This window comes from Quercus suber, unplaced genomic scaffold, assembly GCF_002906115.3.
Source record: "Quercus suber isolate HL8 unplaced genomic scaffold, Cork oak 2.0 scaffold_209, whole genome shotgun sequence".
Taxonomy (NCBI): domain Eukaryota; kingdom Viridiplantae; phylum Streptophyta; class Magnoliopsida; order Fagales; family Fagaceae; genus Quercus; species Quercus suber.
The window spans coordinates 289,212-308,300 of NW_027069667.1; the positions used below are offsets into that span (position 1 = coordinate 289,212).

Below are 19,089 nucleotides of genomic sequence, written 5' to 3' on the forward strand. Positions count from 1 at the left end.
AATTACCGCTGCAAATTTGTTCTCCTTTGCAAGTCGGAGTTATTGACAGATTAATGAAGGGGAAAAAAAAATCTAATCAAAGAATTGTGTTACAGAGGGGAAGCGAAACATGGAGAAAAGAGAGAAGAAAGACAGATCTATGGGAAGAGGAGAGACTAGAGTTAGTGAGAGTGAGGGTGTGAGGAGAGAAAAAGTAAAGGGAAGAGAGAAAAAGTGAGAAAACTTGCCATGAGAGAGAGAAGGGGCCAAAAAATTATGTTTCCCATAGCTATAGACGAAGATAATATCTATAGGAGATGCAACAAATGAGAGAGAGATTTTTTTCCAAAAATTTTTTTTGGAAAACAACCTATAGAAAATAAGCCTTATTTTTATTAGAGTTTTCTGTTGACCAAAGATAGTTTTCCATTAACTAGGTTTTTTTTTTTTTTTTTTTTTTTTTTTTTAGTAAAAAAATAAATTTTTTTAATTATTATATATAATTTTTTTTTTCCAGGTCAAGGTGCAGCCACTGGATTCCATGTTGAAACTAAAGTAAGGAAATAAAATTGATGTAGGAAAATGATAGAGACAATGGAGATAGAAGGGGTCATGTTGATATAGCATAACCACTACATATATATATATATATTTTTTTTTTTGCTACTATATAGATAAATGGGAAAATTAATTGGTTTTAAGGGTCATCAAATAGCCCACGGCCCATAGCCCTATCTAGAAACCCGACGGCCCACCGGGCTAATGGGCGGTCCAGCCCGTTGTTATTGAGGCTCATGGGTAGCCTACTAGCCCAGTGGGTCAAGCTATGGGCTAGTTTTTATACCCATGGGTACCCAGTGGGCTAGCCTAGTAGTCTAACCCGTTGCCCAGCCCGTTGGTCCAAGCCATTGGCCTAGTCCAATAACTCATAATTCATAACAAAAATATATAAGAAGTGCATGAAGAATTGATCTTGAGATGTTATGGAAGAATTTTTTAAGAGAACTCCCTGAACCGCTAAGATACTCAAAGTAATTGTGCTAAACTTAGTTTACTAAATATATATTTTTCTAGTAGTCTAGCAAATTTGAATTAACCATTCGACATTTTTTTTTTATTAAAGATAAAAATAAAAAACTATTTAAAGCCTTAATAAAAAAAATTAAATAGGTTTCCATCAACAAAACGAAAAATTAAATAGATTTGACTGTAAAAAAATTTGTAATTAAGTATTAAATTCTTTAATTCTTTCCTTTAAAAAATAGATTGATTATTCCCTTATAAAAAAATTGATTCTATCCTTATAAAAATAATAAAATAATATGCTAACACAAGCCCATGAGTAGCCCATTAGGCCTAACCCGATAGCCCAGCTTGCTAAAGACAAAATGGGCATTGCCCATGGGCAGGGTCATGGGCTGGGTCATGGGCTGAGGTTTTCTCTTTCGGCTCAGCCCGACCCAGTCCGTTAACTAGTTAATAGACCATTATGCCCAGCCCATTGCGCCTATGGGCCAAGTAAAAATGGGCCAGACCGGCCCGACCCGGCCTATTGACGACCCTTAATTGGTTTTAAAGATAAGTGAGGAAATTGTGAATTATCCCAAATATAGAGAATGAAAAGTATTTTATTTGGCCAAATGCCATAACAATGAACATCCAATTGGTCTTAAATAGATTAAAAAAACTAATTCAATAAGATTTCAATATATAATTAGTTTTTTTTTTTAAAATACTAAGTATTTTTAACACACACATAGAGAGAGAGGAATTTTTTTTTTTTTTTTTGATTGGAAAGGTAGAATGGGAAAAGATCTTTAAAAAGTGACAGTGATGTATATCTAAAATGATCTAACTCTTAGATACACAACACATTAAAAACCTATCAAGATTAAGGAAATCGCAGGGGTCACATCACAGACCCTCAAAAATATCTATCAAAACATCAAATATGAATGTTTTAAAAGCACGTTTATTTAATTATAAACCCAATATTGATTACGTTACAATCCAAGCGTACTCGTTCATGGCATTATTGTAGAGACAAAGCCATGCTAGCTATTCAAGTCACCATCCAGTGAGTTATTGCAATTCTAAGTTCTAAGTTCTAATTTCTAACACCATAGATTCATAGATGACAAATTGACCCATATTCCATAATTTGACATTTCAATTCAGTAGAGCTCGAGAGGTTCAACCAGTAAAGACACGATATTTTTCCGAGTGTCTCTGTCTTGAACTCCAAATCCATCTCCATATTGATAAAGGCTATGTGCCCCACGAGCCTTATTTGTTGCAATATTGACAAATGATTGCAGCATTGGCAATTGGTTGAAGCATTGCCCATTTATTTTCTTCCAACACTTGTTTATCATGTCTTCGACGTTCTTCTGTGCAATTTCTCCTGAAACGTCAGCTTCTCTCATATAACATAGGATTGATGAGAGAACATCACCTCTTGCTCTCTCAGCCTGTTTCAAGTTACTATTCCAATTAGTTTGTTCTAATATGGACATAATAATTAATCAATGCTCTATATAACCAAAAAAGAATAAGTAATGCTACAGTTACAAATTATTTTATAATATTTTTACAAACTATTCATGTAACAAATTCGTACTAATTCTAAACTAAACTTACCACTAACATCATATTTTTATTTATCAATAATTTTTTAGAAAATACTAAAACTATATCAGCAGTTTGTAAAAACATTGTAAAATAGTTTGTAAAAATATTATAAATACTTTATATCTGTAGTATTACTCATAAGGAAATAATAATGCTATAGACATTAACTATTTATAATATTTTTACAAATTATTGATGTGGACTAGTTGTAATCTAGACTTGCGAATGACATCACATTTTTATCTATCAATAATTATTTGAAAAATACTAAAACTGCATCAGTAATTTATAAAAATGTTGTATAAGGAAAGAGTAATTACCACTGAAGTCCCCAAATCATTGTAGAGTCCAATTATCATAAATATATTGTACACAATTTCTTGGTTTTTCTCCAAAAAATCTTCCGTCCCGTTTGTTACCTCATGTCCCATGGAAAAGAATTTGTGGACCAAAAGTAATGGGGCAGTCGATGAAATCCATGCATTACTTAGATATTCTTGCAGGGATGGAGTGTAGACCATGTTGTACCACTTTGCTTCCACAAATAATCCATTACAAAAATCTGTCCACCATTAAAAAAGAAAAAAAAGAAAAAGATATTCACTATAATTTCAATAAAGATGATCTTTACCTATTATGTATATATGTATTCCAATTAAACATGATGAAAAATGAACAAACGAGTAAATTCTAATTATTATGAAAATGAACAGATGAGTACCCCTTTTTTAAGATGAGGTAAAACTTGGTTCCAAGCACCCTTCTCCTTTTGAATTTCATTGGCGATTTCATTAGTAGTACTGTAGAGAGGTAGGAAGCAAGTTTTCATGCACTCTGGAAGCTGTTGAGTTTCACTAACATCCCACCTGCATTAAAATAGCCTAACACAAGGAAAATACATGAAACAAGCATGGGTCAAGTCTCTCCAAACTGAAAATGAAGCCCAGAGGATTATTTTAAGCCCAAAAGTCTTCTAACGTATAAATGGGTTGGATATGAGACTTAGAACCACACCAAACGGTCTCAATTTGAGTCCATTTGGATTCAACTTATTATTGCTAAAAATTGAAAACTGAAAATACTGTAACAAAATAATTTTTAAATGTGCGAATAGTACTGTGGAACTCATTTTTAATGAAAAAGATGATAAAAGTGAAATTTATGGGTCTGTGAACAGTGCACAAGTGCACTGTTCATGGCAAAAAGTTAACAAGTGCGGCTACTGTTCATGTGAACAGTAGCCGCACAGTAGTACCGCATTACTCCCTCACACTCCTGAAAATAAAAAATAAAAAATAAAAAAAAATAAATAAATGAAAGTCCAAAACGTGAAATGAAAACGTGCCGCAGCATTAACCTCAATCCAAACGCTCACAAAGACCAAAAAGCATGTTACTATATATGGGTATGAAAGCCCGCCAAAGGCCCAAAGTCTGTTTCTTCACTTGTTAGGCCTAAGAGCTAGGATTTCTTCACCCCTGCATATTAGACTCGAAGCCCATGACACTCTTCATCGAAGCCCAAGTTCCTTATCCATGCATAGTGGGTCATGAGATGCAAAACTTAACATTTAAAAAAAAAAAAAAGACTAAGCGAGGGATAGGTAATTTGACTAATTCACACACACACATATATGAAGTCAAATATGAATAAGAATCAATGCCTAAAATCATGTAACTTAATAGCAACATTTGGTTCTTTCCCTAAAAAGAACTTGGATTTGAACTCTCCCCCTTTTTTGTAAAAACACAAATGATAATTAAGAATTATATATATATATATTGACTTTAAAAAAAAAATCAATAAAAACATCAACAAGAAGTAAATTTAAAATAATTGAGAAGAAAAAGAGCAATTGGAGAATAAATTTACATATTCTTACGAGATTGATGTGGTAGTGAAATTATAGAGTGAATGATGCACAGTGAGAGTGAGACCTTACTGCTGGTTACAACTTATAGAAACAAAATCTGGAAAAAGAAAAGAAAAAAGGGGGGAAAAAAAAAAGATGAATGACCTTATTTAGTCTCCAAAATGAAGTGTATACGAAAAATTTAAGGTATCTTTGGAACGGAGGGAGTTGAGAATCCATCAAAATGTAGGGGTAGATATCTTTGATTTTTTTGGTTGATTAGTCACAAGAAAACTAGGGCACTATAATTTTTTTTTTTTCATATTTTAATTGGCTAAGAAATTAATTGTTGAAAATTGGAAGTAAATTAATTTTTTTTTTCATACTGAGGACCCGTTTGTTATCGTTTTTTTAAATAACAATTTTCAATGTTTAAACAATATTACACGTATTTTCACACATTTTTTTACCCACACGTATTTTCAAAAAATACAAACAACATTATTAGAACAACATTACCAAACATGCCCTGTAATGTGTGGGATATTATTGAAGAATGTCAAGAGATAATTAAGGGACCATGAGCTCCAAAAAATCGAAATTCTATTACAAGCCTATATATGTTTAAGAAAAAGGTGGAAGGTGTCCTTGCATGGGATTAGGGACTAATCTAGAATGTTGACTGAGGGGAGGGGGGAGCAGCGGAGTACTAAAAAAATGAAAACCCACTTACTATTTATGTGACATTATTCAACTATGAAATACCGAAAGAAAATTATTTGTTCTGCAATAATTTACATTACACTTCTATTTTATTTCATTATGTAATTAATTATTCAATTAAATTAAAAGAAAAAACTAACCCATGCTCCAACCTAAGTGAATTTATTTCTTCGGACGAAATAAGAAACAATAGCTGCGTAAAAGACTAAAAGTACTAGAACTCTATTTCTACCCAAAAAAATAGAGTAAAAGAATGATACCACATGCATGTGTGGCCAGTAATTATCCACGCGGGAAGCTACAGTATGCTAAGATTACCAAAAAAAGAAAAAAAAGAAAAAGAAAAAGACATTCAGCAGCACTGACATTGAAACATGAGCTCTGTTACACTTTGAAATACTGGCAAGCTAGAACCCCATGCTTTTAAAATTACACCTAAATCCAATGACCCACACAGATCCAGTCATGACTTACCCACATGACCACAACCATAGTCGGTACTCTAGAAAATAAAGCCAGTTCAAAGTTCAAACTTGAAAAATACTAACTTTACCATTATCCTAAAAGACAAGAGTAAAAAATAGTAAGATACGCAAACATGAGGTGAAAAAGGACAAGATCAAAGAAGTGATAAAATAGATGATCCCAAGTAGATCGGGTGACTATGTACGATATGATCGCCTAGTTGGCAGCAATGGCGTGGTATCCAATACACGCTCAAATTCACCCTCTCTCTTCAACATCTCTGTTTAAATGATTTTCTTTTTTGGAAAAACTGGTCTCTATTCAAAGTTGAAAGTACTAACTTTACCATTATCCTAAAAAACAAAGTAAATAACAGTAAGAAACACAAACATGAGTTGAAAGAGGGCATGATCAAAGAAGTGAGAAAATAAATGATACCAAGCAAATTGGGCGACTATGCACGATATGATCAGCTAGTTGGCAGCAGTGGATTGGTATACAATACCTGCTCAAACTTACCCTCTCTCTTCAACAGCTCGGTTTAAATGATTTTCTTTTTTGGGTAAACTGGTCTCTATTCTTTATGTCATAATTGAATTGGAATTTAGCATAGTATTATAATTATATTACATTTTGCTATAACATAGTATTATATAATTTATATGTTACTATAAATATAAAATAGAATAAATTAATAAACATATGTTATAAGGAAAGTATTTTTTAAGAAAATTTATAAACATAGCGTTTTATTTTGTTAAAAATGTGCTTAATTCTAATTAAAATTTCATAACATTATAATTTATTTTAAGTCAACATATGCCCTTTAGAAAGTATAGTATGTACATATGTTTTAAGCACAAGTATTCTTTTATGTTAATATAACATAATATAATTCCTCCTCTTATCAAAAAAAAAAAAAACATAATATAATTCCTATAAAATTACATTATAAATTTATAAGTAATATAAATGTACAATATAAAACCAGAAAACATTATGGAGGGGGCTAACTCAAGTTAGAACCCCACCCCCCACCCCAACGCGCGAGAAAAAGAAAAAAGCAATTTGCAATAAAATTTGATTTTGGGAAGGAGAAGACAATAATTAACACCGAAAATAGTGGCAAGAGAGGAAGTGCAGGAGAGGGTATTAAACGACATATTTAAGCGGAGTCAAAACCATTTGCACTTACTAGTATTGATTTGCCAGTCTGACAATTGTTTTGACTGCAAAACTTTTGTTTATCACTAAGATGGAGAAAAAAAGAGAGCGAGAGAAAAAGGAAGGGAGTATTATATTTAAATTTGGAAAAGGAAATAAATGTATTCCTAAAAAGTTTCTTATAGTTGAAAACAAAATTAAAACTTTTATGGTGGTCAGCTTGTACTATCTAGTTAAACATGTATTCCTCCACAACTCTCATCTAGTTGTTCAGCCATCTCCCTCCAAAAAATTTTATCCTCCTTGATAGCAACAAAGAAAAGAAGGCATTAGAGCAACAACGCGAACTAGGTGCTCACTATCTACGATTTGATAATTAAACTATTCAAAATGAGTTTATAAAAATCATTCAATTTTCACAAATGGCCATATTTTTAGTACATGAACTTTTCATAATTTTTTGTCATCAAAGTTGTGGGGCCCGTGGGCCTGATAGCCTCAGCCCATCGTGTAGTAGGCCCAAGGCCCGCGCCGAGGAAAGATGACCATCCAAGGCTAAATTAGGGAGAGACTCTTTTCTGGATCCACGCCGAGGACCTCTTCGTCCTCGGCATACTAAGGATAATTTTGGGAAGGGACAAGCCCAGAGCAAGCTGTCACCTCCACACTTAATGCATTCACTTAACCCCCCAGGCCACATTAATGGGGATGCAACCCCTTAGTAGGGCGACGTTAATCAGTGTGAACCACTTGAGTGTTGATAAGGCCTCTAATATGACGGACGGTCAGAAGAAAGACGAATGGATGATCAACAGATGGAAGAACGAGATAGGACAATGAAGACTATATAAAGAGGAACGATTAAAGTAAAAAGGGAGGAGAAAGAAAAAAAAGAAAAATGGCTCCTCGGCCATGGGCCGAGGAGCATCCCCCAGTTATAAATAGTTCTAAGTATTTTTCTAATAAGAGAAGAGAGTTGATGCTCATGGAACGCCGACCAGCACCTAAACTTTCGATCCACTCTCTAAAAATTTATTGTTTGGGCTTGTTGGGCTGAAAACCCATTCATACTCTGGGTCCAATTCAAATTGAGTCCCTACAATTGGCGCCGTCTGTAGGGAGGATTAGTGCGCTGGCCGTCGGCGCACCAGGCGGTTGTTCTAAGTGGTCGTTTTACAGTAGGTTGGCAAAGTAAAAAAAAAAAAAAAAAAAATTTGCAAGAACATAGAAGATTTGATAGCGAAAAGAGAAATCTTGATATTATTTCATAAAAAGAAAAGTTACAGATTACAATCAGAGGCTCAGGCAGGCTTGCTTTATAACTATTCCTACCAGCTAGTTCTACAATCAGAGGCCCAGGTGGACCCGCCCTAAAACTAGCTAGAAGGAAGTGTCAACCCATGCTTTTATTGGCATCAAGAGAATGAGAGAACTTGACAATAAAAGCAGGGAAGGGGGAGGGCCAGCTTGTTTCAAGGCCACTAACAACTCCTTTCTCGGGGTGGCGAAGCTTGAACAAAGCGAGGAGCAGATGCAGGGGCTCCGGGACGCCCTCCCTCGTGATGTTCCCTTGATTCTCTCCAATCCTCACGAGCGTTGGCCGCTAGAGACGGCAACACTCGAGCACCGCCCATGACATGAATTCGCACGTCTCCTTCGTCGGGGGTGCGCTCCGAGGAGAGACATTAGGTACTTCAACGACATCCCTTAGGGCCACCTTGTATGGCATCATCGGGGTTACGCCTAGATTTTGCCGCATCAAAAGCCCAGTGGGGGCTGCGGCCATAACGGCTCTTGGCACGGATGCCCTCACACCCGCCCAAAACCGCCCCATATCTTCCGGCTTCAGTCACAATTTCGGCGGGGTTGTTAAAGGGGCTTGGGGAACTGAAAGAGTGTGTTCTTTCTGTTTGTGTTGGGAGGTTCATGGAGTATGGAGAAACCATCCCCCCGGAAAGCCTTATATAGAGGATGAGGGTTTGTGAGAATTAATTCACGCAGAATTCGAAAAGGGAATTATCAGCAGGGCTAATAATGAAGCTACCAAATTCCAAGGGGGCCGTAGACCGTTGGACTCGTGTTAATTCACGATGACATTAATGAAGGCGCGTCTCACGCACCGAAGCGTCAAGCGCGGAACACGAACGGCCAAAGGACGCTTCATAAATGAAAAAGATGGGGGCTCGAGCTGGAGGCGAGATCAACGCCACGTGTAAAGATCATAATCCGACCCAAGGAGGAATCGTCTTCAGTAAAGCGGTCCGAGGACAAACCCCCACTTACAGAAAAATAGAAGTGGTAGACAGAACCAAGGCATTGCATGGTCCTCAGACCCAAGCCTATGGAAAAACTAATCACACCATTATACCTAGGTACTAGACAGAACCAAGGTATTGCATGATCCTCGGACTCAAACCTATGGGGAAACTAGATACTTACAGAAAAATAGAAGTGGTAGACAGAACCAAGGCATTGCATGGTCCTCGGACTCAAACCTATGGGGAAACTAGATACTTACAGAAAAATAGAAGTGGTAGACAGAACCAAGGCATTGCATGGTCCTCGGACCCAAGTCTATGGGAAAACTAATCACACCATTATACCTGGGTACTAGACAGAACCAAGGTATTGCATGGTCCTCGGACTCAAACCTATGGGGAAACTAGATACTTACAGAAAAATAGAAGTGGTAGACAGAACCAAGGACTCGGACTCAAACCTATGGGGAAACTAGATACTTACAGAAAAATAGAAGTGGTAGACAGAACCAAGGCATTGCATGGTCCTCGGACCCAAGCCTATGGGAAAACTAATCACACCATTATACTTGGGTACTAGACAGAACCAAGGTATTGCATGGTCCTCGGACTCAAACCTATGGGGAAACTAGATACTTACAGAAAAATAGAAGTGGTAGACAGAACCAAGGCATTGCATGGTCCTCGGACCCAAGACTATGGTAAAACTATTCACACCATTATACCTGGGTACTAGACAGAACCAAGGTATTGCATGGTCTTCGGACTCAAACCTATGGGGAAACTAGATACTTACAGAAAAATAGAAGTGCTAGACAGAACCAAGGTATTGCATGGTCCAAGGACTCGAACCTATGGAGAAAATAACTATCTATAGAAAAACCAGAGTGTTACCTAGAGTCAAGCTATAATACGATCCTTAGATTTATATTTGAAGGATAACAGGTGATCTCAGGAGACTAACTCCAGAATAGAATACAAGTATTGAGTATAATATTAGAGTAAAACAAGTAAAAGAAAATATCCATAGTTGGAAGCAAAGTATTGAGTATTCAGTTCAAACAGAAAATATACAGTTTCCTTACAACGCCACCGAGGCAAGAAACAAAATGAAATAAAAAAGAAAATAAACAGAATTATCCTATGTCATACACCAGTCTCCCCAACTTAGTAGGCAAATTAATTCGATAAGCAGATCAAAAGGCTTTGGCCAAGGTCTAAGGGCTTTGTCTCGGAGGGTCCGCGGGAGGCCTCGCCACGTCTTGTGGCATTTCTTGACCCTCGATTCTAACTCCCCCCAACGTTCTCTGGGGTTCAACCTCCTCGGGGGGTTGGTCAGCTGAGGACGTAGCTTCGGCGGTCTTATTGTGGCTCTTACTCGCTGGTAATGCGGACCCCTCCTCGGGAGCAGCAGGGGCAGTCTCGCGAATTGCAATAGGGTAATATACCCTGTCCTCCCTCCTAAGGTCAGATTAGGCATCAACCCTTGCTTGGTTGAGGGCTTCATGCCAGGTCGCAGAACAATAATGCCTGCACACTGCAGGAACTTGAGCCCGAACGGTGGCTTCAGTCTTAGCCACCCCATCTGTGAAAGCCTTCTCCTCCGCCTGTTCTACAGAGCGCTCAGCGTCTATTTTTGCAAATACCGCCTCATCTTTGGCTCTCACAGCCTCGTCCCGGGCATACTCGACAATACCTTTCTCATGGATTGCCTCGGCCAACTTTTTCTTCAGGTAGGCAATGTCCCCTTTGGCATTCTATAGTTGGCCCTCAACGTCTTGCAAGCGATTGGTTTGATCCTCAGCTTGCTTCCTAGCCGCGGTTAAGTCGGAGGCAGCAGTGTCCCTGGCCTTTGTCATCTCCTCCAGATTTTCGGTCGCATTTTTTAGGTCAGCCTCAGATTTCTTGAGAGTACTGGCAGCTTTTAAGAACTTGTCACGCTCTTGCGCTAAGGCGCTGCTTTGGCCATCAACCTCCTCGTCTAACCTGAAAAGAGCCTGGATAGCCTGCCAATAAAAACAAGTAACTCCGTAAAGAGAAGGGAAGGTACGAAGCAACAAAGTTCAAATAAAGTAAATAGGTACCAAGGGACCCACCATGCCTAGATATTTCTTAAGGTTAAGGACAACCTCTGTCCCACTCATATTTCTTAGCTCGGCCATGTCAGTGGGAAGGAGAAAAGACTTCTCCAGGGCATCGGCTACGAGAGCCCCCTCAACTCCTTGAGATTCCCGTATCGATGTGTCATCCATCAGGGGTTGATCATGGAGCATGGCAGCAGGCAGCCAGGCTTGGGCCTCGGACTGCTGGATGATCTTCCTACCCTTCTGTTGACTACTGAGCTTCAGTTGCTTCGGAGGCCTGCGAAATCCACCCTCCTCGGGTAGGGAATGGGATTTGCTCCTATCCATTGGCTCCTTACCCTTAGAAAGTCTCTTCCTTTTTGGGTCATGAGACTCAGTCTGAGGGTCTGATACTGTAGGGATAGAGGATGACCTGGTTTGCACAGCTGAAATCTGGGGCGGATGTGTTAAGGGTATGGGCTGCGACTCTTCCGGTGCACCCTTCTTGGAGCCGCCTTCAAGTAGGTCAAGAAGATTGGTTTGGGGCTGTCTTTTTAAACCCATCTCAGCCTGAGTACCAACTCTTAGGGACCGGAGGTCGGCTTCGGACAGATGAGGGTCTCCTAGATCACCAGGGGGATCCTCGGACTGATCAGCTAGGTTGAACACACTATATTCGTCCTCAGAAGAGCTCAGTTCAACCACCTCCCCTGCCTTCTTAGATTGTCTTTCCTCGGCCACCGTTACTTGGTGGGATGATGAGGGACCTGCTAGTGGAATACCTTCAGGTATGTGAGATCTCTCGAAAAATGCAAAACCGTCCTCTACCACGGTAATCTGCGTAAGCCGAGGATCACGAGCTCTAATTACGTATCTCGGGACTGGGAATGATTTATGAGCTGGGCCGCATCCGAGGATTTTGTGAGCAGCTCTAACCTGGTTATCAGTTTCGTTCAGAAAAAGTTCTGACCTAAGAACGGTTTCCAAATCCGCTTTGTGGACCAGGTGGAAATGACGTGTGAAGGCGTGCGGATCTGCGAAAAGAAAAGCGAAACTCCTGTGGTTAATCAATCAAAGCGGATATACAGCTATAAAAAAAATAAAAAAAATAAAATAAAATAAAATAAAAAAAAAAAAACTGAAACCTAGATCGTCTCCTACTTTGAATACCCTACCTGGCTCCCCCTCAACTGTTGGGCAGTGAAAACCGTTGTGCCACTCCCCCGACACTATGAGGAAATCTTGAGTCAACCCCTTATTAGAATCAGGAAGACACTGGATGAGTCGGACCCTATCATCCCTCGTCTTCATATAGTACGTCTTACCCCTCAGGTGATGAAGGTTGTAGCACTAGTTCACATCGTGGTGAGTCAGTCTCAGCCCCATTTTCTCATTCAAGGTATCTACACACCCTAATATCCTAAATACATTTACGGCGCACTGGGTAGGAGTCAGACGGAAATGCCTAAGGTAACTGAGAGTCACTAGCCTCATAGGGATTCTCATCCCTCCCTCTACGAAAGCAACTATCAGGATCACGACTTCACCCTCTCTCCTCTTAATGTACCACTCCCCTTCTTCACAGTACCTTAAACTCACATTGTTGGGTATCCCATAGTCAACAATGAATTTGTTCATCATCTCGTTGGACTCAACCAACTTCTTAAATTTACCCATCCCCCAAGAACGACTAAAGGTTCCAGAAGAAGAAAAGAAGGAGTAGAATCAAGGAAAATTTGGGGTCACCGGAAGAAGAAGACTTACAGAAATATGACGATCCTCTTCAGGCAGTGTGCAAGTTGAACCAGATTCAAACTACACACATCAATGGTCGTAAGCGCGAAAATGAGGAAACCAGACGGTTCAAACAAGTACTTATACTCCCCTTTAGGCTCCCCAAATGTAACCGCCTACCCATAAAAGCAGGAGATCCCCACCGAACAATTACCATAACACCGTTGAAAGTGGGAAACGTGGTGCCGCCAAAATTTAATGTAGGCACACACTGAGTCTTGAAACGCTAAAACGTACATCGGGCAGTCGAAAAGTCGCCAACATTAGCGCAGACCGAAGTGGGGCGGTTCGTCTAGAGGGCCCGTAGATATCAAAACCCTCCTCCCCATCCGGGAGAACGTGAAGCAGGGTTTTGAGGGGCTATTGTGGGGCCCGTGGGCCTGATAGCCTCTGCCCATCGTGTAGTAGGCCCAAGGCCCGCGCCGAGGAAGGATGACCATCCAAGGCTAAATTAGGGAGAGACTCTTTTTTGGATCCACGCCGAGGACCTCTTTGTCCTCGGCATACTAAGGATAATTTTGGGAAGGGACAAGCCCAGAGCAAGCTGTCACCTCCACACTTAATGCATTCACCTAACCCCTCTGGCCACATTAATGGGGATGCAACCCCTTAGCAGGGCGACGTTGATCAGTGTGAACCACTTGAGTGTTAATAAAGCCTCTGATATGACGGACGGTCAGAAGAAAGACAAATGGATGATCAATAGATGGAAGAACGAGATAGGACAATGAAGACTATATAAAGAGGAACGATTAAAGTAAAAAGGGAGGAGAAAGAAAAAAAAAGAAAAAGGGCTCCTCGGCCATGGCCGAGGAGCATCCCCCAGTTATAAATAGTTCTAAGTATTTTCTAATAAGAGAAGAGAGTTCATGCTCATGGAATGCCGGCCAGCGCCTAAACCTTCGATCCACTCTCTAAAAATTTATTGTTTGGGCTTGTTGGGCTGAAAACCCATTCATACTCTGGGTCCAATCCAAATTGAGTCCCTACAAAAGTTTTTGCACTGGAATAGTAAGATGGATCCAATAGGATTATAAACATAAAATAAAATAATTTTACAAACATATGTATAAGCAAAGTCTTTTTTTTTTAAGAAATTTTATAAAAATAGCATTCTAATTCATATAAAAAAATGTGTTATATTCAAATTAAAATGTCATAATATTATAAATTATTTTATGTTAACATATACCATTGAGAAAGTAGGTTAAAAATGATGTGAAAATATGAGACTTGTAAGGACCCAAAAGATAGCCGAAGCCCACTTAGAATAGTGGTACCCAGTTCTTTAAGCCCAACACAATAAATTTGTAACAGAGTGGGCTTTCCGAGTCAACTGGAATGCTAAGTAAGTTACAAGCTTGAGGCTAAAAGGACAAAAGCTGTTAATTATGAATGAACGAAGCTCAAATTCAATGATAACTCTTCCTCAAGCACATTCGGGGACAGATTGTTTGTTAACAGTCAAAGCTAATTTCTTTACAATATGATACTTAGTTCTCTCTCCTTAAGTTCTAAATGTCCATGCCTTTTCTAGAGGGGGTTTCTTTCTTTATATAGTCTTTTCTATTGCATCTTAGCCCTCCAACTGTACATCTTAGGGGAATAATTTGGATGTTTGCCCCATCAGGACCCTTCTGGAGGTGGTAGAGAGAGTTGTGAGCTGTGGAGTCACTGTTGAAGCGTCTTTTCCTCGTAACTGTGGCCAGCTCAATTGGTGCAGAGCATTGAATGTAAAAGAAGTGATGGTTACCTTTTACAGATATTTCCTCTCTTCTCTATTTGCACGTCTTTGGTGGCTTCTATGGTGTCCTGCTTTTTGGTGTTGGTGGACAGTTGGGGCATCTCGAGCTGCCATGGCTCCTCGGGCTCCTCGGACGATTGGCCTGTCTATATCCCATCCTCGAACCTTTGTTCACATACTTAGCCCGAACTAACAATGTATTCAAGTCTAGCCTCCTTGAACTTTGCCCACGTGTCAGGCTTTGATTGGCATTTGATTGGACCATTGCCCTTCCTCAGATTGGACCTATGGGTTTCATTTCTTTGGTTTGGATCCCTCCCTCCTACAATAATTAACAGAACCAGTAGAGTAAAATCAAGAAATAAACAAATTAATGTTACGTTAATATACCTCCAAAACATGACCTTTGAGGTTTTCTTTGCTTTGATTTTTGATAATGAATTTAATTTCTTTTTTTCATTATTTGTTTTTAATCTTTTTCCACAAAGCCCTTTGAGTGATAGTTTGCTTCGATACATTCAGACAATATTGGTATAACAGATCTAGTCATGACTCGCCCACATGACCACACCCATAGTTGACACTCTTTAAAATAAAGCCACTTCAAACTTGAAAGTACTAACTTTACCATTATTCCAAAAACACAGAGTAGAAAATAGTAAGATACGCAGACTTGAGTTGAAAGAGGGCAAGATCAAAGAAGCGAGAAAATAGATGATACCAAGCATATGATCGGCTAGTTGATAGCAGCAATGTGGTGTCCAATACACACTCAAACTCACCCTCTCTCTTCAACAACTTTGTTTAAAAGATTTTCTTTTTTTGGTAAACTAGTCTCTATTCTTTACGCCATATTTCAATTTGGTTTCTAACTTTTTAATTGTGTTAATTTGGTCTCTAACGTTTCGATATCGCATCAATTTAGTCAATATCGTTATTTTTTTAATAAAAATTACTGACGTGACTAACAACCAAAATAAAAAACTAATTTTCATTGATGTGGCAATAAATTAATTTTTTATTTTGGCAGTTAGTCATGTCAGCAATTTTTATCCAAAAGATAACAGCAATGATTAAATTGACACAACATTGGAAGGTTATTGACCAAATTAACACAATTGAAATATTAGGGACCAAATTAAAATATGGTATAAAGAATAGGAACCAAATTAGTAACTTAACCTTATTTTTTTTCTTTTAAACTTATCGTTTTTGTTTTTGTTTTTGTTTTTGAAAAGCTAAAAACTAGGGGCATGTTTGGTAACTGTTTTTGTTTTTTTTTTTTTAAACACGTTTGGTTAGTTGTTTTGAAAAACACATTTTTCAAAAACAAAATTCAGGAAATTTGTTTGGTAGTTGTTTTTGAAAAAGTTGAATTTTGTTTTCTTCGATTAATTTTTAAAAAAAAATTATATTTATTCTAATTCAAAAACATGTTTGCTCCAAAGTATTTGAAATCCTTACGCCTAAAGAAATTATAAATCAATTTTTTTTGTACATAAACTAAAGGTTCAAACAATAATACTATCAATCAACATCTATAGACAATGAAAGTATGAAACATAAGGCACACTCAATTGCTTTTCCTTATAATAATTGAGCTATTTCATGATTGTTAATTGCTTTGCACAAGGCCCACATTGTAAACTCGGTCAGGTGTAATCTTTGTATGTAACCTGTTTGTACTCTTCATGTAACACTTTTTCAATCAATAATATACTACTTCCACAAAATTATGAAGCTCTTCAAAAACTTTGAAAGTTGCACAGAACTGCTCAATCACGCACAAAAAAAAAAAAAAAAAAAAAAAAAAAAAAAAAAAAGAAAAGAAAAGGAGACTAAGAAAAAAAATGAGATAAAGAATGGTATAATCCAACGAAGAACAAAAGGAAATCATGAAGGAGAGTCTGGTGAAGACCAATCACTTAATTGTTGAAAATTGGAAGTAAATCCCATTTGTTACTGTTGTTTAAACAACAATTTTCAGTATTTAGATAAAATTACATATATTTTCATACACTTTTTCACCTACATGTATTTTCAAAAAATACAAACAACGTTATTAGAACAACATTACCAAACAGACCCTGTAATGTGTGGCCTATTATTGAAGAATGTCAAGAGATAATTAAGGACCATGAGCTCCAAATAATCAAAATTCTATTACAAGCCTACATATGTTTAAGAAAAAGGTGGAAGGTGTCCTTGCATGGGACCAAATTAAAATATGGTGTAAAGAATAGGGATCAAATTTGCAACTTAACCTTTTTTTTTTTTTTTCTTTTAAACTTATTATTTTTGTTTTTGTTTTTGAAAGGCTAAAAACTAGGGGCATGTTTGGTAATTGTTTTTGTTTTCTATTTTCGTTTTCTTGTTTTCAAGGGAAAAGAAAAAACAATATATATATATATATTTTTTTTTTTTTTCAAAATGAAAAACACGTTTGGTTAGTTGTTTTGAAAAATAAAAAAACAAAATTTAGGAAATTTATTTGGTAGTTGTTTTTGAAAAAGTTGATTTTTTTTCTTTGGTTATTTTTTTTTTAAATTATATTTATTCTAATTCAAAAACATGTTTGCTCCCAAGTATTTAAAATCCTTACACCTAAAGAAATTATAAATCAATTGTTTTGTATATAAACTAAAGGTACAAACAATAATACCATAAATCAACATCTATAGACAATGAAAGTATGAAACATAAGGCACACTTAATTGCTTTTCCTTATAATAATTGAGCTATTTCATGATTGTTAATTGCTTTGATTTCTGCACAAGGCCCACAATGTAAACTCGGTCAGATGTAATCTTTATGTGTAACCTGTTTGTACTCTTCATGTAACACTTTTTCAATCAGTAATATATATTCTATCTTTGGTCTCAAAAAAAAAAAAAAAACCATTCTCAACAACAACCAACAAACCATTTACACCATATAAGTGTATACCCTGTTTAGCCACTACCAGAACAGGGATAGAGACTACCATACATTAATAAACAATAACATAGTCCAGTCAAGCCGAGGTTTGTTGCAGCTAGCTTCATGTGCAAATATCAACCAAATTTCATTAATTAAAGCATGACCACTATACATAAACGTGTTTAATTGACCATATATTATGTAATAATCCATAAACAAAGAAAAAAAGGAAAAAACCCGTACCTTTGAGTGATTGGGTCCCTAAAATTATGAAATACTACTTCCCCAAAATTATGAAGCTCTTCAAAAATTTTGAAAGTTGCATAGAATTGCTCAATCACACACACAATATATATATATATATATAATTAGAAAGGAGACTAAGAAAAAAAACGAGATAAAGAATGGTATAATCCAATGAAGAAGAAAAGGAAATCATGAAGGAGAGTCTGGTGAAGACCAATCACTTACCTTAAAAGTGGTTCTCTCAATCAAGGTTTTCAATTGTGCCTTTGTGAGGAAGTAGAGGCAAAGAGGTAGACAGAGGAAGTAGATATAAGGGCTTCTAATACGTGGGATGGAGAGGAAGGCGCTAAAAATTAAGGCTGCGTTTGAATTGGGAGTAAATCATTTCCGGAAATGGTTTTCCACATTTTCGCGTGTTTGGGTGTTCCGAAAAATTCTATTTTCCGGAAAATCACTTCCAAATTTTCCCTTACCCAACGGAAATCATTTTCAATACCTATTTTCACTTCAAAGTGTTTCCGGAAAAAGAGAGAGAGAGAGAGAGAGAGAGAGAGAGAGAGAGAGAGAGAGGAAGGTAGAAACGGAGTGACCCACAAACCTAGAGCCAAAGCCGGCGACCCACCGCCATGACCCATCGCTCGACCCAGACGACCCATCGCTCGACCCAGATGACCCATCGCTCGACCCATTGCTAGACCCAGATGACCCATCGCTTGACCCAAACCTAGAACCAGAGCCGGCGACCCATCGCTCTCTCTTCCTCGATCTCGTCGATGACTCGGTTTGCGTTGTTCCCGGAATTTGCGTTGTTGTTGCCGAAATTTTCGTTGTGTTGTTGTTGTTGTTGTGTTGTTATTGCCGGATGATGTTGTTGTTGTTGTTGCCAGAATTTGCGTTGTTGTTGTTGTTGTTGTTGTTGTTTGTTGCCGGAATTTGTTGTTGAATTGGATGTGATGTTGAAATTTTTTGTAATAAAATTTGTTTGGATGCTGAGAAAATGTGAAAAAATTGTAGGAAAATAACATTTTCCTAATAAAACCAAACACATGAAAATATTTTCCACAACAATTTTCATAATATAACCAAACACTTGAAAATATTTTCCTTTTCCGGAAAATAGCATTTTCGAAAAATAGGTATTTTTCGGAAAATATTTTACGGGAACCAAACGCACCCTAAGAGACAAAATTGCAAGCGCAGGAAAGAGTGAAAAATATATTAGAAAGAAACATGTTTAGTTATTCACGTGGT

The 19,089-nt window shown here is 37.5% G+C and overlaps 1 protein-coding gene across 1 annotated transcript; it reads right to left on the reverse strand.

The window, feature by feature from the left end:
* Positions 1-2,153: 2,153 nt before the first annotated feature.
* On the reverse strand, positions 2,154-10,657 carry LOC111988842 ((E,E)-alpha-farnesene synthase). Its single transcript, XM_065779483.1, has 4 exons — positions 10,521-10,657; positions 3,337-3,476; positions 2,931-3,184; positions 2,154-2,450 (listed from the first exon to the last, which is right to left on the reverse strand). Exons 1-4 carry the CDS (start codon positions 10,655-10,657, stop codon positions 2,154-2,156), a joined length of 828 nt encoding a protein of 275 aa, XP_065635555.1.
* Between the last annotated feature and the right edge of the window lie 8,432 nt (positions 10,658-19,089).